Source organism: Boleophthalmus pectinirostris, unplaced genomic scaffold, assembly GCF_026225935.1.
Source record: "Boleophthalmus pectinirostris isolate CB_2022bp ecotype Guang Dong unplaced genomic scaffold, ASM2622593v1 HiC_scaffold_12, whole genome shotgun sequence".
NCBI lineage: Eukaryota > Metazoa > Chordata > Actinopteri > Gobiiformes > Gobiidae > Boleophthalmus > Boleophthalmus pectinirostris.
The window spans coordinates 4,008,952-4,032,089 of record NW_026571018.1 but is presented as its reverse complement, the minus strand read 5'-3'; the positions used below and the strand labels follow the sequence as shown (position 1 = coordinate 4,032,089).

Sequence of the window (23,138 nt, the reverse complement as noted above, 5' to 3'; positions counted from 1 at the left end):
AAACTCTTTATAATCCTTATAATATGTGGGTGATGTGGGCACTGGAGACAAATAAATCTGGAGTGAAAAAACAAATATATTTAAATAAATCAACGTTTATTTGACGTAAACTTTGGACAGAACATTTCTTCAATGCAGACGCACTTTGACAAATGACAGTTGTCAAGTCCTGGTCTAGTCCAGTCCTGATCTAGTCCTGATCTAGTCCTGATCTAGTCCTGATCTAGTCCTGATCTAGTCCTGATCTAGTCCTGATCTAGTCCTGATCGTCTGTTGTTGTGGTTTGGTAAAAAGTAGATGTTGTAGGCTCCTGTGCTTTGGGTCAGTCCTGTGCCAGTCCTGGTTTAGCCTTGCTTTAGTCCTGCTTTAGTCCTGCTTTAGTCCTGCTTTAGTCCTGCTTTAGTCCTGCTTTAGTCCTGCTTTAGTCCTGCTTTAGTCCTGCTTTAGTCCTGGTCGAGTCCTCGAGTCCTGGTCGAGTCCTGGTCGAGTCCTGGTCGAGTCCTGGTTAACCTCTGATCATCTGTTGTTGTTGTTTGGATTCTGTACAAAGTTGATGTTGTAGGCTCCTGTGCTCTGATCCTGGTTCAGCTGGAAATTATTCGTGGAGAGACCGAAAGGACGAAGAATCATGTTCCCAAGATCCTTTAGTTTACCTGAGGAGGAATAAAATATCATTAAATACAGTATAAAACATGTGTAAAACCATCAACAAAACCCATACACCTTCACATTTTACTCTCAGAAGGAGTGCAGGGGTTTATATAACTCTATGGAAGATTCACTGTTGTTGAAATGCAAAATCTTTTTTTTTTTTTTAAGCTTTCTTCCTTTGTTCCCTCATCAAAAACATGCCTGAAGATTTTTTTAGATTTCTTCCATACATGTTCCAGTATTTAGCAATATCTAATAATATAAAAGGGAGCGGGGAGTCAGAGCAACAAAAACAAAAAAACGTATACTCATGTTAATATGTTGTTTTTGGATGAATATAGTATTTTCCAAACAATAAAAGGTAACATGATGATCTAAATATGTTAGCAATTAATACTCCATAGAACTAAAATACCCCCTGGGGTGTCCAGATGTCCCTATTTACCCGGGACAGTCTCAGTTTTGAGCCCTCTGACCCCTGTCCCAGCAGATTTACCCAAAACCACTGATTTGTCCCAGTTTTATACAAGAAATGTCCCAGATGTCCCTATTTTTGACCAATCTGATCTAAACCAGGTCTAAACTAAAACTAAACCAGGTCTAAACCAGGTCTATCACAATGTTTGACTAATGTGATCCCTGCCAACAGTAAAAAGGAGCATAAATTATCATTTGTTTTCACCAGAATATAGAAAATTGTGTTTGTGAATGACAATAAAGCAAAAAAAAAAAATGCAGCAACAGAAGTCCCTTAGATTATGTGTGCAAAATATCTAAATGTCGTATCGCTTAATGTGATGATACAGTATTGCCAAGAGTATTTTTTGGTGTATTTTACTAAATTATTATAGGGCTGGGTATCAATAAGAAGTTGCTGATACGATACATTCCTTGATACACAGGCCACGATACGATACAGTCAACTTTTGATTTGATACGATATGTTTCAAATCGATTTGATGCAGTTCAATAAAAATAAAGCCTAAATCTTGGCTGTGATACTAAAAGTCTTTGTTAAACCACTTGTGCAAAGTTCATATGAAACACAAACATTTTAATAATAAAAATAGTGAAAATGGCAAATAAACAAGTTTCCTTCCTCAAAACAAGCAACAAAACTGTAGCTGTAACAAAATAATTTAGTAAAATATGCCAAAAAAAATACTGTTGGCGATAAATCGATACAACAGCCCACGATATCGATACTGTGCCATCACATTAAACGATACGATATATCGATATTTTGATATTTTTGCACACCCCTACTGCGACACATTTGACATTTTCACTGTTTTGATGATTAAAATGTTTGTGTTTCATATGATCTTTGCATTAGAAGTGGTTTAACAAAGACTTTTAGAATCACAGACATGATTTAGCCTTTATTTTTATTGAACCGTATTGAATCATTTTGAAATATATCGAATCGAAAGTGCTCTGTATCGAGGTATGTATCGTATCTGCAACTTCTTAATGATACCCAGCTTTAATGCACAATGTTAGACGCTCTTTTAAGAATTTTATTTATGCCAAACATCCCAACTCAGGAGTGTCCCAGTTTAGAATTTTGAAAATCTGGTCGCCTCTTGAAAAAAATCTCCAAAATTATGATCCACAAAAGTTAAACCTTATCATTATTTGTTTACACAGACACACAGACGACGTTGAATTCTGTGACAGTTTTTGTTTCATGTGGGCAGGAGCAGAGATGTTAAAATAAAACTGAAGTGGTTCTTACTCATCATTTCCTCTTTGAGTTTCTCGTTTCTCTCGTGGATCAGAGGAGGAAGTCTCTGCAACAGAATCAGAAATACAGTCAGGAAAATAATACAATTATCTGAATAAACCAAGACAAAGCCAGGACTAAAAACCAAGATTAAGACAGGACTAAACCAGGACTAAACCAGGGCTGAACCAGGTCTAAACCAGGATTAAACCATGACTAAACCAAGACAAAGCCAGGACTAAATCAAGACTAAACCAGGGCTAAAAACCAAGACTAAGTTAGGTCTAAACCAGGTCTGAACCAGGTCTAAACCACGACTGAATCAAGACAAAGCCAGGACTAAAAAACAAGACTAAGACAGGATTAAACCAGGTCTGAACCAGGACTGAACCAGGACTCAAGACAAAACCAGGACTAAAAACCAAGACTAAGTTAGGTCTAAACCAGGTCTGAACCAGGTCTAAACCACGACTGAATCAAGACAAAGCCAGGACTAAAAAACAAGACTAAGACAGGATTAAACCAGGTCTGAACCAGGACTGAACCAGGTCTAAACCACAACTGAATCAAGACAAAACCAGGACTAAAAAACGAGACTAAGACAGGATTAAACCAGGTCTGAACCAGGACTGAACCAGGTCTAAACCACAACTGAATCAAGACAAAGCCAGGACTAAAAACCAAGACTCAGCCAGGACTAAATCAGGATTAAATCAGGTCTAAACCAGGTCTAAACCAGGATTAAGCCACAACTAAACCAAGACTAAAACAGGACTAAACCAAGACTAAACCAGGACTAAAAACGAAGACTAAGTCAGGACTAAACCAAGACTAAACCAGGACTAAACCAAGACTAAACCAGGACTAAAAACGAAGACTAAGCCAGGATTAAACCAAGACTAAACCAGGACTAAAAACGAAGACTAAACGAAGACTAAGCCAAGACTAAGCCAAGACTAAGCCAGAACTAAACCAAGACGAAGCCAGGACTGATCCAGGACTATACCAGCACGATAGCACTCACCATAGCGCCCCCTCTGGCCGTGCTGTTGTGTGCGTCTCTCTCCAGGACTTTCTTGTAGTCGTCCAGAGCTTCGTCCAGTTTGTCGGTTTGTTCATAAAGTTCAGCTCGACGCAGAAGAGCTTTCAGATAATCCGGCTTCAGCTCCAGAGCTACACAGACACCGGGGACAGGACGGGTTATCAAAAGCACAAGAGAATGAGGAAATATGTCACTGGAAGAATAAATACTTATTTGTGCTAAATAACAAAATAAACCACCACTTTTACATGCTGTAGTTTCAGGCAGGAGTAGTATTTAAAAGCAGAAATATTTAAAGTACATCGGTGCAGGAGTAGTATTTAAAAGCAGAAATATTTAAAGTACATCGGTGCAGGAGTAGTATTTAAAAGCAGAAATATTTAAAGTACATCGGTGCAGGAGTAGTATTTAGAAGCAGAAATATTTAAAGTACATCGGTGCAGGAGTAGTATTTAGTATCAGAAATATTTAAAGTTCATCGGTGCAGGAGTAGTATTTATTAGCAGAAATATTTAAAGTACATCAGTGCAGGAGTAGTATTTAGAAGCAGAAATATTTAAAGTACATCGGTGCAGGAGTAGTATTTAGTATCAGAAATATTTAAAGTTCATCAGTGCAGGAGTAGTATTTATTAGGAGAAATATTTAAAGTACATCAGTGCAGGAGTAGTATTTAGAAGCAGAAATATTTAAAGTACATCAGTGCAGGAGTAGTATTTAGAAGCAGAAATATTTAAAGTACATCGGTGCAGGAGTAGTATTTAGAAGCAGAAATATTTAAAGTACATCGGTGCAGGAGTAGTATTTAGAAGCAGAAATATTTAAAGTACATCGGTGTAGGAGTAGTATTTAGTATCAGAAATATTTAAAGTACATCGGTGTAGGAGTAGTATTTAGTATCAGAAATATTTAAAGTACATCGGCGCAGTACCTTTGGTGCAGTCGGCGATGGCTTTGTCTTTCTCCCCCTGAGGAGATGAAACAGGTGCAGTTTAGAGAAGTTTGAAATCATCAATGTCTTTTAATTTATTTTAAAAATGAAATTAAAAAAAGAGACGTCTCAGCACCAGCTCTAGAGAAGTCCAAGTCACTTGGGACTGGACCGAGTCAAGTCCAAGTCGAGTCTTATTACTTAAAACAGAGTCCAGAAAGAGTAGTAGTAGTAGTAGTAGTAGTAGTAGTAGTAGTAGTCGTAGCAGTAGTAGTAGTAGTATTGTAGTCGTAGCAGTAGTAGTAGTAGTAGTAGTATTGTAGTCGTAGCAGTAGTAGTAGTAGTAGTAGTATTGTAGTCGTAGCAGTAGTAGTAGTAGTATTGTAGTCGTAGCAGTAGTAGTAGTAGTAGTAGTAGTAGTAGTAGTAGTAGTAGTAGTAGTAGTAGTAGTAGTAGTAGTATTGTAGTCATAGCAGTAGTAGTAGTAGTAGTAGTAGTATTGTAGTCGTAGCAGTAGTAGTAGTAGTAGTAGTAATAATAGTAGCAGTAGTAGTAGAAGTACTGGTAGTAGCAGTAGTAGTAGCAGTAGTAGCAGTAGTAGTAGTAATAGTAGAAGTAGTAGTAGTAGTAGTAATAGTAGAAGTAGCAGTAGTAGTAGTAGTAGTAGTAGTAGTAGTAGTAGTAGTAGTAGTAGTAGTAGTAGTAGTAGTAGTAGTAGCAGTAGTAGTAGTAGTAGTAGTAGTAGTAGTAGTAGTAGTAGTAGTAGTAGTAGTAGTAGTAGTAGTAGTAGTAGTAGTAGTAGTAGTAGTAGTAGTAGTAGTAGTAGTAGTAGTAGTAGTAGCAGTAGTAGTAGTAGTAGTAGTAGTAGTAGTAGTAGTAGTAGTAGTAGTAGTAGTAGTAGTAGTAGTAGTAGTAGTAGTAGTAGTAGTAGTAGTAGTAGCAGTAGTAGTAGTAGTAGTAGTAGTAGTAGTAGTAGTAGTAGTAGTAGTAGTAGTAGTAGTAGTAGTAGTAGCAGTAGTAGCAGTAGTAGTAGTAGTAGTAGTAGCAGTAGTAGTAGTAGTAGTAGTAGTAGTAGTAGTAGTAGTAGTAGTAGTAGTAGTAGCAGTAGTAGTAGTAGTAGTAGTAGTAGTAGCAGTAGTAGTAGCAGTAGTAGTAGCAGTAGTAGTAGCTAGTAGTAGTAGCAGTAGTAGTAGTAGTAGTAGTAGTAGTAGTAGTAGTAGTAGTAGTAGTAGTAGTAGTAGTAGTAGCAGTAGTAGCAGTAGCAGTAGTAGCAGTAGTAGTAGTAGTAGTAGTAGTAGTAGTAGTAGTAGTAGCAGTAGTAGTAGTAGTAGTAGCAGTAGTAGTAGTAGCAGTAGTAGTAGTAGTAGCAGTAGTAGTAGCAGTAGTAGTAGTAGTAGCAGTAGTAGTAGTAGCAGTAGTAGTAGTAGCAGTAGTAGTAGTAGCAGTAGTAGTAGTAGTAGTAGCAGTAATAGTAGTAGCAGTAATAGTAGTAGTAGTAGTATTGCAGTATTACCAGGTGCACTCTGGCGGCCCCTCTGTTGGAGTAGAGAACTGCTCTGTCAGAGTTGAAGCTCAGAGGACACAGACTCAGAGCTTCAGAATAAACTCTCTCTGCTGAACACCAGTCTGCAAAAATAAACACAGCAGCAGATAAATATAAAATATACAATATATGTGGAATACATTTTCACTTTACGAAATGGTCAATGGTCAATGGTCAATGGTACATGCACAAATACAGAAAATTGGCTGGATCAGCTCCAAAATATCGGTTCTGCTGATATCATTTTTGAACATATAAATAGATGTAATAAAACAATTTACTGGTCGTAGCTGGCTCAGAAAGTTTGTTTGATGTTTTAATACAAACTAGTTCTGTCATTACTTTAGAGATAAATAAAAGCTACATCACACATTTTATTGGGTATCGGCAGATAGTGTGAGCGTATCGTTTCACACTGACCCTGGTCTTTGAAGAGCTGGTTTCCTTTGTCTTTGAGGCTGAGACTTTGCTGCCGCCGAACCTGAAACAGAGACAGAAACAGGCCTTCAAAATAAAATCTGACACAGGTGCATTGTGGGTAATGTAGTCTCACCTCCTTCTCTTCATCGCTCAGCTGTTTCTCTAGCTCCATTAAGTATTCTTCGTCCGTCTGCACCTGCTCAGAGGGAAACTCCACCCCCTCCTCTTCACCTGCCGCCCCCGCCCCTCCTCTTCACCTGCCGCCCCCGCCCCCTCCTCTTCACCTGCCGCCCCGCCCCTCCTCTTCACCTGCCACCCCCGCCCCTCCTCGGCGCATCCTTGTGTCCTTTCCTCATCTCCTCCGGTAGCTCCTAAAACATCTCCTTCGTCTCTTTCATCCGGAAGCACTCGGTTTTAGTCTTTCGTTCAAATGTTCATCGGTTTGGTTTTCGGGATTCGTCTCGACTCCCATGTCCTCCCTCAGTCTCTCGCTCGTCTTTTCATTTTTTGCCTCCTCGTTCGTCTCCTCGCTCGCCTCCTCGTTGGTTTCCTCTGTCCTCTCCTCCTTGGGGTTGAGGCTCAGTCTGTGTAAGGCTCCTGCGGTCTCCAGACTCTCCTCGCAGTCGTAAAAATTCTCCTCTTCGTCCTGTGTTTCCGTCTTTTGTCCCTCCATCGTCGCTAAAAAATAAAATTCACATTGAAAACATTTAAAGTTGAGTCTCCTTCTCTGGGATTTTTATAACAAAATTCCCAAAAGTCAAATTCACAGTTGTTGTTTTTTTTTCTAGATTTCTGTGTATTACTAGTTTAGATCAAGTTTTAGTCCTGGTTTAGACCTGGTTTTGTCCTGCTTTAGTCCCGGATTAGACCGATTTTACATCTAGTTTTGTTACAGTTGAGACCTGGTTTAAATCCAGTTTTAGTCCAGATTTAGACCCGGCTTTAATCCTGGTTTAGTCCTTGTTCAGTCCAGGTTCATTCCTGGTTTAGACCCCGTTTGAGTCCTGCTTTAGGCCTGGTTCAGTCCCAGTTTTAATCCAAATTTAGACCCATCTTTAGTCCTGTTTTAGTCCAGGTTCTTTTCTGGTTTAGGCCCAGTTTTAGTTCTGGATTAGACCCACTTTAGATCTAGTTTTGTTATTTAGACCTGGTTCAGGCCCAGTTTTAGTCCAAATTTAGACTCTTCATTAGTCCTGATTTAGTCCTGGTTTAGTCCTGGTACATTTCTGGTTTAGACCTGGTTCAGACCCGGTTTTAGTCCTGGTTTAGACCTGGTTTCATCCTGCTTTAATTCCGAATTAGAACCACTTTAGATCTAGATTTGTTACGCTTTAGACCTGATTCAGAGCCAGTTTCAGTCCAGATTTAGACCCAGTTTTAGTCCTGTTTTAGTCCTGGTTCATTCCCGGTTTAGACCTGGTGTAGACCTGGTTTCGTCCTGCTTTAGTCATGGATTAGACCCACTTTAGATCTAGTTTTGTTACACTTTAGACCTGATTCAGACCCAGCTTTAGTCCATATTTAGACCCGTTTTTTTAGTCCTGGTTCATTCCTGGTTTAGACCCGGCTTTCGTCCTGATTTAGACCTGGTTCAGACCCAGTTTTAATCCAAATTTAGACCCAGCTTTAGTCCTGTTTTCGTCCTGCTTTAGTCCCGCATTAGACTCACTTTAGATCTAGTTTTGTTATGATTTAGACCAAGTTCAGATCCAGTTTTAGTCCAGATGTATACCCGGCTTTAGTCTTGTTTTAGACCTAGTTCAGACCTGGTTTAGACCCGGTTTAAGTCCTGGTTCAGACCCGGTGTTAGTCCTGGTTCAGACCTGGTTCAGACCTGGTTCAGACCCGGTTTTAGTCCTGGTTTTAGTTTTGGTTTGGTAACACAAACTCGCAGACTTGACAGTGACACATGAGGCTAGCCCGACGCTAACAGCTAAACCCGCTCTTTAAAGTCACAGCTTTGGGTCAGATCTTCTGTCAGCTCCTGGTTCCGTCTCTAAAGCGGGTCCAGAGAAAGTCCGAGCGGTTTATAAACATTAAAACTCCGCGAAAAGGGAAAAAACAGGAGGAAAGTCTGACCTGCTGCTGTTAGCCGCTAGCGTTAGCCACAAACAAACGCCACTTCACTGCTGCTTCCGGTCACGTGATCTGACGTCACAAACCTACGCGATAAAAACAAAAACAAAAAAACGTATTTTCTTATCGTAAACGTAGGAGCTTTTTGTTTATTTTGTTTATTCTGAAATTAACTTATAATTTTTGTTATGTCACTTAGTTTATTAATTTAGTTTTATTAATTTTTATAATACATTTTTGCTGCGTTAATATTATTTTTGCTAATTTAAAAAATAAAACTGAAAAAAAAGCACAGGCGTGGTAACATTACTGTACATAAGAGGCATAACAAAAAAAAAAAGAGAAAATATCAACGCACCAGTGAAACCGCACAATAAATAAATAAATAAATAAATAAATAAATTGGACCAGAGCATAAATTTTATGTCATAAACGACAAAAAAAAGACACATCAGGGAAACAGGGAGTGCGTTCAGTACATGAAAAAAAGAATGTAGAACAGAATGCGAGAAGGAAACAGCGAAGGCGAAACACGAGCAACAAAACACAAAGCAGAACAGAAACAACTCAAATCGACCATTTCTGCGCAATGTAAGAGAGAGAGAGAGAGAGAGAGAGAGAGAGAGAGAGAAAGGGTGGGGTTAAATAAGTATTTACTTCCTCCCACTCCCTTTTCGGACACAAGGAAAATTCGGTGTAATATTTATTTTGCCTGTTATTATAGAATGGAAATATTTTCTTTTTGTGTTATATCTATGTATTTACGTTTTTTATTTATGTTCTATGTATTATTGTCTGAATAAACGTTCATTCATTCATTCAGAGAACGACATTCTGGACTGGGACGGAGCAAACGTCACTGAAAACAAACATCGTCGCTGGATTATAGAGGCTATCGAAATACGGAAACATGCCCACGGGACGATAAACCGGGACGAGGGGCTTTTTTACTCTCACACACCTGGGATTCTGTCCTGAGGAAGTTGGACTGCAGATGGCGCTGTCATCCTGCCTCCACCGGTAGGAAGACAGCGCCAAAAACTGTTTAAATCAACATCACGTGACTCTGAGGAAGACCGTAGTGAACAACCGAAACTGTCAGGTATGAAAACAAACTCTTGGTCTGAAAAAATAACCTATAACCTATTTGTTTAGTATAATTTGCCTTATTTACCTTAGACCCTTTTCTGTTTTTGGTTCCATGGGGCACCTAGGGGATAAAAGTGGGTTGTACAGCCAGATCAGAGTGCACCTGGTTGGGCCTGTGGTTTTTACCAGCTTGACCCGGAATAAATCTTAGAAAATGCTGCAGATTTTTTGGGGGTCGCCTTGTCACGATCTGCATGTAGGTCTGTAATATACAGTTCTGACACATGACAGGGTGAGAGAATATCCTGTCCTCAGTAAAGCCAGTGTTTCTCTGCTTATTCCTTTCACTTCTACATATTTGTGTGAATTTGTATTTTCTGTGCTCACAAAAATAAAGACAAAGCACAGAAACAGAAATAGACTGAACACTGTGCCTGATCTTCTGCTGCACTACAAAAACTCAGACAGGCCCACCTATCTCATTAAAAATGTTCAAATGTTTTATATAATTTCTAATCTTTTTGTAATTATTTTATTAACTATTTTGTTCCAATATTGTTGGTTCAATTGAATGTTGAAAAGAAAAATAAATATTCTACATTTAATGTCCAATAGGCGACTTAAGCGACAAACTGTGGTCAGATCTGCTCAGGTCGCATACGCGTTTACGTCACATACATACAGTACACAGAAACAAACATGTTTTCATCTCAACAAATGTACAAAATCTGCAGAGCTATTAGTGAATAGAGAAGGATCTGCAATTACCTCAAATTCTGGATGCATCAGTTTGTCGCAGGAGAGTCAGACGGATATGGACGAGACCTGGAGAACCAGTCGATGGTGGGACGACTTTGTGGAAGGAGCAGCTGATGAAAATGTGTGACTTGAAAACTTTTTGTCCAAAGATTCCCTTGTTGCTTTAAGTACAACCATACCCAATCAAATTCCACACACTTTTGCATCACCGTATGCACGCAAATTTCCTTCTGAAAATGTTCATCCAAATGCGAAATAAAAAGAGAAGACGTTACGCCACTTTTGCGTCTTCTGTTCAGGCCGTCATCATATAAAAGCAGCCTAAAAGCTTGAATGTTTGCTCAGGGCTAATCAGCTGCGTGGTGCCTAATGATCGTAAGACCTATAATTATATTTCAAATCTGTTTCTGACACTTTATAAACCACTAAGTTATTAAAGCATTTCACTGAATGTTGTGCATTAAAAGTGGTTTTTGGTCACTGTTGAGATTCATAGGTGACATTTTGAGGACTTGCTGGTTTCAGAAAAAATCACAATCAATCAAACTTTTTTATAAAGAGCTTTTCATACAAAAAAAAAAACAACAGAAAGTGATTAACAGTCATCAGAAAACTGTTCCACATGCTCTTGCACCCAACCACAATATGCCCACAACTGCCTGTTCTACATACAAACAAAACCCACACACACACACACACACACACACACACACGGGCGCGCGCGCACACACACACACAAGAATTGAGACACTGTGGTCCATCTGATTTTCAGTTCTGTCTCACAGAAATTCACACAGGCCTCTGTCTGCTCAGTATGAGGTCTGAACCAGGACTAAACCAGGACTAAACCAGGTCTAAACCAGGTCTAAACCAGGTCCAGACCAGGTTTACAGCAACAGAGAAAATGCTTGTGTTGATTCTGACGGTGGCGGCTGTGGCGGCTGAAGGTCAGTATTGACTTTATATTAAATGTTTAGTGTTTTTTATTTGCTCTGTTATTAATCTGTGAGACACTGTGTCTGAGCTGTGGATCAAAAGCAGTAATAGTAGTAGCAGTAGTAACAGTAGTAGTAGCAGTAGTAACAGTAGTAGTAGTAGTAGTAGTAGTAGTAGTAGTAGTAGTAGTAGTAGTAGTAGTAGTAGTAGTAGTAGTAGTAGTAGTAACTGGGTCCGGTCAAACAGTAACGGAGGGAAACGGGCAGATTTTTGACATTCAAATGTCTCTTATTCAGAAACTAGAGGGACTATTGAAATAAGTAAAGTATCAGAATGTAGGAAAGAGTTACACTCCAACAGGGTCAAGTTAAACCTGTGATATTCTTTCAAGTTCAAGACAAAAAATTAAAAAACTCATGTCGGTAATGGAGGGAATGAAATATGCAGCACTTTTTGGGCAGTAAATCCAAACAGTGATAACTAGTGGTTCTCACTTCCATATCCTTAACAAACTGGTTTGAATATTTGCTTCATATAGTTTTCTACCATATGGTACAAGATTAGGTTGAAAAACCTCTTACTTTTTGACTCATGAGATTTTTTATTAAGAAAAGTCATGGTAACGGAGGGAAAAGTAACGGAGGGAAAATTGTACAAACAAGCAGAAGGTGCAGGATTTTTTTTTTTTTTATTTATTTTTTTTATAATTTGTCAAATTTAAGGGATTGGATACCCAGCACATCCACAATAAGACAGACTTAACTAAACACGCATACAGAAAGAAAAAAATAAAAAATAAATAATAATAATAATTATATATTATATATATATATATATATATATATATATATATATATATATATATATATATATATATATATATATATATATATATATTTGTATTATTATCATTATTATTATTATTATTATTTCTTATTTGAGGTGCATGGTTTTGTATAATTTGTCAGCTTTTTTCTTCCGAATACTTTAATATTACTTCAAAATGAAAGGAAACTATTTCTATAAAATATGTCAGTCCTTCCAAGCAAATTTTTATCATTTTAAATACTTTTTTTTTTTTTTTTTTTAAATCATGTACCTTCATCAACAGTTCAAAGATGGAATAACACAAGATATGATGAAATACATCCATTTATTTACATGATTTTGGGTCTTTGAAATTTGGGAAATAATTGTTGTTCATGTTTCATACATGGTCTGTTTAAAACATATGGAACTTTAGAACCAAAAATGGTACAGAAAAAAGGTCAACAGTTTCATAAACTAGAGTACATATGTATCTGTTCAATACATTTTTATATCAGATGCATTAACTTGAATTTTTGGCCTTGCTGTTTACTTCTGCTTGACCGGACCCAACTGTAGTTCTCGCAGTAGTCATAGAAGTGGTAGTAGTATTCTGTAATACTAGTTGTAGTAATTGTAGTAGTAGCAGTAATCGTACTAATGGGCAACAGTAGCTCAGTGTTTGTCTCACAAAAATTCACACAGTTCAATCAGAACTAAACTAGGACTGAACCAGGACTGAACTAGGACTAAACCAGGACTAAAACAGGTGTTGAGGAAAATAACCTTTTCCTCGCGTGTTCACTAGTTTCTGCTTAGACAGAAAATTACACTTGAAACAGAAATACAGTCCAGATAATTTACTTATTCCAATATTAGAAAAGTCATCCTTGTACAAGGAGTCTGTGCTGACATTTCCATGCAGAGACTGAATATTTACGCCTATACAATGATTTTTATACTCAAACTATAGTGGGAGGCGACCGTGGTTTAGACTTAGTGCCTCTTTGTTGGTGCTCGGTCCAGCCAGGCCTCTTGGCACGCTGCACAATCTTATCTGATTGTGACAAGGATCCCCCGGATTCATCTCACTCCCCTTACGAAAGCGTCTCGCTGGTCTGATCAGGGTGATGAGTCGTGAGTCAGCATATCCCGATCAATAAGTCCTTGCCCTGTTTAGTTAATTGATTAGACATATAGATAGAAATAGAATATTTTGTACATGAACTGAACCTATCTCTGCATCCATCAGCTGTAATCTGGTCCCTGTGTTCTGGGTCATTGTAGAGTGAATTCTAGTTATACACGACCTAAGACTAGTTGCTTATCCTAAAACAGGTCTAAACCAGTTGTGAACCAGGACTAAAGCAGGTCTAAACCAGGGGTATACAAGAATTGAATGAGGTCTAAACCAGAACTGAACCAGGTCTAAACCAGGACTAAACCAGAACTAAACCAGGTCTAAACCAGGTGTGAACCAGGACTGAACCAGAACTAAACCAAATCTAAACCAGAACTAAACCAGGTCTTAACCAGAAATAAACCAGAACTAAACCAGGTCTAAACCAGAACTAAACCAGGTCTTAACCAGAAATAAACCAGAACTAAACCAGGTCTAAACCAGAACTAAACCAGGTCTTAACCAGAAATAAACCAGAACTAAACCAGGTCTAAACCAGAACTAAACCAGGTCTTAACCAGAAATAAACCAGAACTAAACCAGGTCTAAACCAGAACTAAACCAGGTCTTAACCAGAAATAAACCAGAACTAAACCAGGTCTAAACCAGAACTAAACCAGGTCTTAACCAGAAATAAACCAGAACTAAACCAGGTCTAAACCAGAACTAAACCAGGTCTTAACCAGAAATAAACCAGAACTAAACCAGGTCTAAACTAGAACTAAACCAGGTCTTAACCAGAACTAAACCAGGACTAATCACTGGTTGAGTGTCAGATCCACAACAGCACCTTTATTTTATTAAACTGACAGAAAAATGTCCTTAAAGGTCTTTTATTTTGCTTTTACCTTTAGTTCAGTAGAGATCGGTAATTCCAGGGCTGAAATAGTCCAAATGATTCTAGAGAAAGTGTGTGGAGTTTAAAAACACAGTGGAGCCTGTCCTGTATAACCACATGACATCAGAAGGTGGAGTGTTTGAGAGAAGAATTATGCCTAAATGTGAAGGGTTTGTGTGTTAAACATGTGAGAATGAAACAAAACAAATCCGTGTATCGTTCGCTTTTCAACATAAAACCAAAAGTAAGAAAACAAAAAAAACAACAACACAGTTTTCTTCATTATTTCTCTCCAAAACCAAAATGGAAAAAAACAGATAATTATTTGTTTTTTTCATTTTTCGATTTTGTGTTTAAATGAAAACGGAAAAAAACGGATATGTAACTTAAACTGTGATGCCGAACTGAACCAGGACTAAACCAGGACTAAACCAGGACTGAACCAGGACTAAACCAGGACTACCAGGACTAAACCAGGACTGAACCAGGACTAAACCAGGACCAGGACTGAACCAGGACTAAACCAGGACTGAACCAGGACTAAGCCAGGACTGAACCAGGACTAAACCAGGACTAAACCAGGACTAAACCAGGACTGAACCAGGACTAAGCCAGGACTGAACCAGGACTAAACCAGGACTAAACCAGGACTAGACCAGGACTGAACTAGGACTAAACCAGGACTGAACCAGGATTAAACCAGGACTAAACCAGGATTAAACCAGGAGTAAACCAGGACTGAACCAGGTCTAAAATAGATCTAAACCACGACTGAACGAGGACCAAACCAGGAATAAACCAGGACTGAACCAGGGGGATTGAACCAGGACTGAACCAGGTCTAAAATAGGTTTAAACCAGGACTAAACCAGCACTGAAACATGACTAAACTGGTCTCCTTCCTGGTCTCGGTCCCGGTCTCAGTCCCAGTATCAGTTCTGGTCAGGGCTCTGTTTGATACCCGTCTGGACCCAGTTTGGTCCTTGTCTCAGTCCTTGTCTCAGTCCTGGTTCAGTCCTGGTTTAGTCCTGGTTCAGTCCTGGTTTAGTCCTGGTTCAGTCCTGGTTTAGTCCGGCATCACAGTTTAAATCACGGAAACGGTCGTTATCCGTTCTTTCCATTTTTCATTTAAACACAAAATCGAAAACAGTTTTTTCATTTTGGTTTTGGAGACAAATAATGAAGAAGATAGTTGTTTTTTCATTTTTTTATTTTTGGTTTTATTTTGAAAAACGAATGAACGAATAATATACATATTAAAACGTTAAAACATGACACTGACCTTCTTTTATACTTATAATGTTTTCATAATGTGCTGTTATGTCCTTGTGGTTTTATCTGAGACATGTTTCTACATTCGTCGTGAATGTTTCTCACCTTTGTCCATTGTGGCTTCAGACTGAAATGTGGTTTTACTCTCTGCAAATGAACTCTTTTAGAATTCAGCGCTGCTTCCTGTCAGTCTGTATTTTACTTTGTGAACCTTTGTTCACACTTAAAACCACCGTACGGAGAATGTGCAGTTACTAAAGACCACTGTCGGGCGAGTGGCTTCAAAACTGTAATGTGTTATTTATTTATGACTTGTTTCTGTCATTTCAGAGTCATTTGTTACATCATAATATTACTGTGTTTAAAAAGTAAAACATGACACGACAATTTCAGCACTTTAACAAAATAACTTTCTGATCGTCAAAAAACAAACACAGAGCAAAGATGCCGAATTTTTACAACGTATACAGACTGAACCAGGACTGAACCAGGACTAAACCAGGTCTGAACCAGGACTGAACCAGGACTGAACCAGGACTAAACCAGGTCTGAACCAGGACTGAACCAGGACTGAACCAGGACTAAACTAGGACTGAACCAGGACTAAACCAGGCTTAAACCAGGCTTAAACCAGGATTAAACCAGGACTGAACCAGGACTAAACTAGGACTGAACCAGGATTAAACCAGGTCTAAACCAGGACTGAACCAGGACTAAACCAGGACTGAACCAGGACTAAACCAGGACTAAACTAGGACTGAACCAGGACTGAACCAGGACTAAACCAGGCTTAAACCAGGATTAAACCAGGACTAAACCAGGTCTAAACCAGGACTGAACCAGGACTGAACCAGGACTAAACCAGGACTGAACCAGGATTAAACCAGGGGGACTAAGCCAGGACTAAAAGAGGACTAAACTAGGACTGAACCAGGATTAAACCAGGACTAAACCAGGACTGAACCAGGACTAAACCAGGTCTAAACCAGGACTAAACCAGGACTGAATCACAGACTAAACCAGGGACTAAACCAGGACTAAACTGTGGACTGAACTAGAATTAAACCAAGACTAAACCAGGACTAAACCAGGTTTAAACCAGAAATGAACCAGGTTTAAACCAGGTTTAAATCAGGACTAATCTTGGATTAGGACTTGAATCTAGGACCTCCCCTAAGAGAACCCCAAGGCCGAGGAGCAGGGCGTCTGTTCGGGCATCGACTGCTGGGACTGGTTACTGCCTGAAAACAGAAGACGGTATTCACTGGTTTCAGTTTTTTTAATGTATTTATCTTTTTTTAATTTATTTATCTTTACATCATGTCTGAAATGTTTTCTTACACAGTGGACTTATTTTGACCCCTAGTTATACAATATATCTGTACTGGGGCACATTTTGCTCAGATAAATGGAAAAAAATCAGACCCTTTAAGCTGATGTGAGACTATGATAAATATTTAGGTACAATCCCACTAAACTCGTGACTTTAACCACGCCTCTGTCTGCTCCAATCAGAGGTGTCGGTGTCTGTGGGCGGGACGGTGGAGCTGACAGGGGCGGAGCTTGGTGTACTGGGGGTGGGGCCTGATGTTCTGGGGGCGGAGCTTCCTGACGTGCGTTGGACCTGGATGAATGAGACTGATTTTAAGGTAAGAAACCATCCCCCATCTCTTTTGTTACTGTACTGTAATACTCAAAGGAACTCGGGTCAAATTTAGAAACATCCCAGAAAAACATCTGTCAGAATTCATTTGTTCTGCTCAAGCATAATAACCCATTTCCATCATAAACAATATCAAATTGAATATTTAGAAAACCTATTTATCATATAGATCCAAATTCTCCAGTTCCAGACACCTTTTCAAAATCATTATACTAGATATCAAAAATTATCTTCAAACGCTGAAAGCTATTTCTAACATAAAATCTATTAAAACAATTAAAATTATGTATTATGTATATATGTATGTGTGTATGTATGTATGTATGTATGTATGTGTGTATGCGTGTATGTATGTATGTATGTGTGTGTATGTATGTGTGTGTATGTATGTATGTGTGTGTATGTATGTATGTATGTATGTATGTGTATGTATGTATGTATGTATGTGTGTGTGTGTATGTATGTGTGTGTGTATGTATGTGTGTGTATGTATGTGTATGTATGTGTGTGTATGTATGTATAGTCCCTGACAAAAGTCTTGTCTCTTATTCATTTTGTAGAAACAAAAGCTTATAATCTGACTTTAATTTAATGGATTGGTTTTAGAAATGTCTCATATGAAGCTAAAACCCTCCCAAATTATGCTCAATAAACTAAAATAAATTTGCTTCACTGAAGAAAGATTGATCATTTAATGAACACAGAAAGGTCAGATTTTGGCAAGACAAACGTTTTGTCGCCTACAGAAAATTGAACAAATAATTGACTTCAAATACAAAAATATGTTGCATAACGTCATTGAATGAAGTAGTGGTGCTGTGAGATCTATATTTAATATCTTGTCTGACTTCCATGAGCTTGAAGGACTGCATCCATGCGGTTTGACAATGATTCATACAATTTGTTGATGAAGTCATCAGGAATAGCAAAGAAAGCGTCTTACAGCCTCCCAGAGTTCATCAAGATTCTTTGGTTTTCCTTCCATGCTTCCTCTTTCATTCTACCCCAGACATGCTCAATGATGTTCATGTCTGGTGACTGGGCTGGTCAGTCCTGGACCACCTTGATCTTCTTCACCTTGAGAAACTTTGATGTAGAGATAGAAGTATGTGATGAAGCACCATCCTGCTGCAAAATTTGACCCTTTTATGGTTGGGAATGTAAGAGGAACTAATACTTCTTGATATTTTAGGTTATTGATATTTGCCTTCCACCCTGTAAATGTCTCACACACCCCCAGACTGGATGGAACCCCAGACCATGATTTTTCCGCCACCAAACTTAACTGTTTTCTGGGTGAATCTTGGATCCATGTGGCTCCAGTAGGTCTCCTGCAATATTTGCGGCGGCTGTGATGTAATTCAACCGAGGATTCATCTGAGAAATCCACCTTCTGCCACTTTTCCAGTGTCCATCCTTTTAACAGGCTGTGGGCCTTGGCAAATGCCACACGGTTTTTTTAATTGCCTTTTGTTTAGTGCTGGTTTCTGTGCACTGATTCGACCATGGAGGCCATTTCGAGACAGAATTCTACAAACTGTTGTGGTTGACACAGGGACTTGAGGTGACCAGGCCTGGTGGAGTCTGCTGCAGTGGAAAAGGGGCTGGCCTTGGATTTTTGAATCAACAAACGGTCCTCCCGAGCAGTTGTCTTGCGGGGTCTGCTGGACCTGGGCTTGTCAAAAACATCTCCAGTCATTTCAGATCTTTTTCTTATTCTTTGTACTTGACACTGAGACACATTGAAGGTGTCACCACCTCAGCAGTGGATCTGGTCTTCAGCCTCTTGATAATTAAGGCTTTGGTCTCAGGGTGGATCTTAGGCATGTTGTCAGAGGTCAAGTTGCAGTTGATGTGAAGGTCTGGTGTGCTGGGCTTCTTTTTATACACACCCACTAATTGATTGATCAGTAACTGATCACAAGTGAGGCTGTAATCTAGGATTGGGTGCATCATATGACAAGGCGACAAAACTTTTGTCTTGCCAAAATCTGACCTTTCTGTGTTCATTAAATGATCAATCTTTCTTCAGTGAAGCAAATTTATTTTAGTATATTGAGCATAATTTGGGAGGGTTTTAGCTTTCATATGAGACATTTCTAAAACCAATCGATTAAATTAAAGTCAGATTATAAGTTTTTGTTTCTACAAAATGAATAAGCGACAAGACTTTTGTCAGGGACTGTATGTATGTGTGTATGTATGTGTGTATGTGTGTATGTATGTTTGTATATACTGTATGTATGTATGTGTGTATGTCTGTGTGTGTGTATGTATGTATATATCTGTCTGTGTGTGTGTGTATGTGTTTATGTGTAGGTGTGTGTATGTGTGTGGGGGGGTGTATGTATGTGTGTATGTCTGTGTGTATGTGTGTGTGTGTGTGTGTTTGGGTATATGTATGTGTTTATGTGTAGGTGTGTGTGTGTGTGTTTGTGTGTATGTATGTGTCTATGTGTTTATGTGTAGGTGTGTGTGTGTGTTTGTGTGTGTGTATGTCTGTGTGTATGTATGGATCTATGTGTGTGTGTGTGTTTGTGTGTGTTTATGTGTAGGTGTGTGTGTGTATGTGTGTGGGGGTGTGTGTGTGTTTGTGTGTGTTTGTGTGTGTGTGTGTGTGTGTGTATGTGTTTATGTGTAGGTGTGTGTGTGTGTTTGTGTGTGTGTGTGTATGTATGTGTGTATGTCTGTGTGTATGTATGGATATATGTGTGTGTGTGTGTGTGTTTGTGTGTGTTTATGTGTAGGTGTGTGTGTGTATGTGTGTGGGGTGTGTGTGTGTGTGTGTGTGTGTGTGTATGTGTTTATGTGTTGTGTTTATGTGTATGTATGTACATTTATACCTCTCCACTCTCCACTCCTGCCGTTACTGTGAACTGGACAACAATCCCGTCTGCACATTATACAGTATATACCCTTGTTGTTTTGTCTCATTGTTGTTTCTGTTAATACTAGTTTTTTGTTTTGTTTTTTTAAAGAAGAAGGACAAGACTGGTTTTGTGGTGACACGGAAGCGTAAAGGGGAGTGCAAGATGCACTGTGATCTGCTGGAGGACGGAACTCTGCGACTCAAAGACGTTCGTATCAGTGACAGCGGAGTGTACGAACAGGAAGTGTTCTACGCCGGCAAGTGCCTCAGCAAGAAGAGCATCAGACTGACCGTATATGGGCACAAGCCCCGAGGGAGGATATACACAGGAGGGGAGGGGTCACAGGTAAACTCTTTTTTTTTTGAAGCAGACGCGCTTGTGTCTGCTCTATAATAATAATCTACAACACCCGTGAATCATTATCATTTTCAAATATGAAATCACAATAAGATCAAACCAGGAAGATGTTTGGAGAGATGCAATGACAACTTCCCAAGCCCAGTTTTCTTCATCTCCATGTCATTGTGTCACTCTGTTATGTTCGGCTAATCAAGATTATCATAATCATCTAATTCAAGATGATTCCAAACAACCCATACGTATGCAGTCTTCATTTTACTGCTGATCACATTTATTTCAATGGGTTTTATCACAGTCGTTCGTGAGTCCAGTGTTGGGAACTACACCAGAAGTTGTCATCGCATGTTTCCAAACGTCTTCCTGAATTCTGATGACTTATGTGTTAAAAACTGAATTGCCCAACTGGAGCTGACATCGGCGTAAACGTCATCACAACAAAACAGATAACTGCACATCACACAGCGAGCATTTCATTTGCACCAAAATGACAACGTGACGCTGCTGAATCATACGTGTGTCATTGATTAAGAAAATAAACCTGTGTAGAACAAAATGCGTCACCCAGCGTTCGATTATCCTTCTGAATTAGTAACTCAGACCTCGGTGGCGGAAAAAGTAGACCGAGCAAGGATTCTGAATGGTTGTGATGTATAAATATGAACTTTTTTTCATGTTTGGACACTTTGGTGGTTTAAATGATAGTTTCAGTCGCTCGTATCACTGCTGAACTTTACCACGTCCGTGTCACGGAATGCTTCAAGCTCGGACGTGACGTCAAATCCGAGGTCCAAGTGGGAGTCGGAAGATAATTGAACGCAGGGTGTGTCACAGTGGGCGTGTACCGATGGCGGTGAAAAGGGCGGAACAGTGACATCTTGAATACAGGAAAATAAAGGTTACTCAAACGTGCAGTCTAAATGCAACTTCAGAGGGTCAATGAGAAGGAAACAACTATAACATGGTTAAAAGCTCTGAAAAGTACATTTTGCAGAATGGGTCTCCTAATCTCCTAAGTGAATGATCAAGCAGACATAATGTTACAGTGGTAAAATTAGGTAGCAGTAGAGCATTTCATCTTTTTAAGGATGTTAAAGAATAAAATTCATTTATTGAAAAGTTTTCCCAGGATGATGGTGCCGTCAACTCTACGGGAGATTCACTGTTTTTAAAGAAATCTTCAAACTTCTGATCCACAAATGTTGAACCTTATCATTTGTTTAGAACTGTCTCCACAAACTTGCCATATTAATCTTATGCCTTAAAAACAGCAGGTTTGGTCTCGAGGCTGGACTCCACTCGGTGTGAGTCTGATCCTGATCCTCCTCCTCATCGTCATCTTCATCAGGAGGAAGAGGGCTTCATCAGCGACTAATCAGAGCAGAGATAAAGGTGAACAAGCCAATCAGAGCAAAGATACAGATAAAACAGAAAATCAGAGCAGAGATAAAGGTACATTTTTTGCTAGACTCTAGAATATTATAGCTCGCTCACAGTAAGGAAGCAGGTTTTTCAGTGCAATAAAACATCCATAATGAAAAAAAAACATGCTTTTATTTTTGTTTAGTTTTCTGAAGTTTTAATTTGAGATTGGCGTCTTTGCAGATCCTCAATGTTTGGAGGAAAATCTGTATGTCCCAATGTTCAGAGCCAAAGACCCGGAGAGCCAGAACCAGGACCAGACCCAGAATAGCCCCAGAACCAAGTCCGAGAGTCAATCTCCATCTGACCCTGGTGACTCAGAGAAGAACATTTATATTTGATCACCCACAGCTTTCTAAGGTTTTCATTTGACTTTGTTGTTGTTGCAGGTCCTCGATGTTTGGAGGAAAACCTGTATGCCTCGGTATTCAGAGGCAAAAATCTGGACAGGCAGACCCAGGACCATACTCGGACCCTGAATAGCCCCGAAACCAAGTCCGAGAGCCAATCTCCATCTGACCCTGGTGACATAGAGGAGGACATTTATGTTTGATCCTCCACAGCTCCAAGACCAGGTGGATTGTGGGACATTGTTAGTTTTCAGATTCAGGAGCAGGAGACAAAGTTCATTACTGATTATCATTCTTTACCATGAAACATCCAAAAGGCAAATGTTGAACCAGATCATTAGTGACTAGACCGAAGTGACCAGACCAAACTCACTTTACAAAGTCTGAATAAAACGGTGGCCTAAGTGACATGACCCACGGCGTTCAGCTTGCAGTATTACAACAGAGATCTGCTTTTGAACTTCTTCTGTAGCCACTGAAAGCTGCGTTGTCCTCTGAAACTCAGTTATTGTATTGCTATTATATATGACAATAAAGAAAAGTTGAAACATCCTGTTGCTCTGTGACATGTGTGACGTCCTCAGCCCATCCTCACTGGATGGATCGTGACGTCCAGATGCACAATCCTTTTTTCACCACAAACCCATAAGAAAACAACTGGAGATTTAAGGTAGATAACCGGCTAACACTAAAATGTCCAAATATTGGCCAGATGTATCGGTCAACCAATATATTGGCCTATCTCTAACTTTAACCCTGTTCTAGTGTGATTAAATGTTCCGCAGTGGGGCTTTAACCCTACCCTCAAAAACATCTTAGATGGCTACGTGCCTGCTTTGCTCTTCGTCAACACATCCTAATCTACAGAGTGGAAATAATCTAGTTTCTTCCTATTTATAATGGGAGTAGATTAGACTCTCATAATGGGAGGAGACCAAAACTACAGCCCCTCAGCTTCAGAAAGAGCCCAGCCTTTTTTCTCCAAAGGCTTCAGACACAGTCAGTCTGAACTGAGGTCATATTAGTGTTTTAGATAAAAACAGCCCTCGTTGCCAGGGGTTTAAACACATTCCTCATATACTTCCATCTGTGTTTTAAAAGAGAGTCTTTTAAAGGGGAGGAGTCTGGAGGGCTTCATCTCTATGGACAATGAGAGTCCTCAGCATCCTGTTAGGACAGAGACATCATGTGTTCAACAACAAAGCCTG

General features: G+C 39.3%; 2 protein-coding genes across 3 annotated transcripts; one reads left to right on the top strand and one right to left on the bottom strand.

The window, feature by feature from the left end:
- Nucleotides 1-75: 75 nt before the first annotated feature.
- ttc1 (tetratricopeptide repeat domain 1) lies at nt 76-6,565 on the bottom strand (the record flags this gene model as incomplete). The annotated part of the gene is made up of 7 exons (XM_020924478.2): nt 76-653; nt 2,390-2,444; nt 3,402-3,550; nt 4,350-4,386; nt 5,863-5,975; nt 6,313-6,373; nt 6,446-6,565. Coding segments are annotated over 7 exons (672 nt in total), but the record flags the coding sequence as incomplete, so codon positions are not given.
- A 4,461-nt stretch (nt 6,566-11,026) lies between these two features.
- Nucleotides 11,027-22,372, top strand: LOC110159877 (uncharacterized). 2 transcript variants are annotated; one of them, XM_020924481.2, is made up of 7 exons: nt 11,027-11,183; nt 16,421-16,525; nt 16,784-16,917; nt 19,910-20,146; nt 21,433-21,550; nt 21,764-21,892; nt 21,970-22,372. In XM_020924481.2, exons 1-7 carry the CDS (start codon nt 11,141-11,143, stop codon nt 22,131-22,133), a joined length of 930 nt encoding a protein of 309 aa, XP_020780140.1. In that variant the 5' UTR covers nt 11,027-11,140; the 3' UTR covers nt 22,134-22,372. The 2 variants fall into 2 exon arrangements, with proteins under 2 accessions (XP_020780140.1, XP_020780139.1); XM_020924480.2 differs by having other exon boundaries at nt 21,430-21,550.
- Nucleotides 22,373-23,138: the final 766 nt, after the last annotated feature.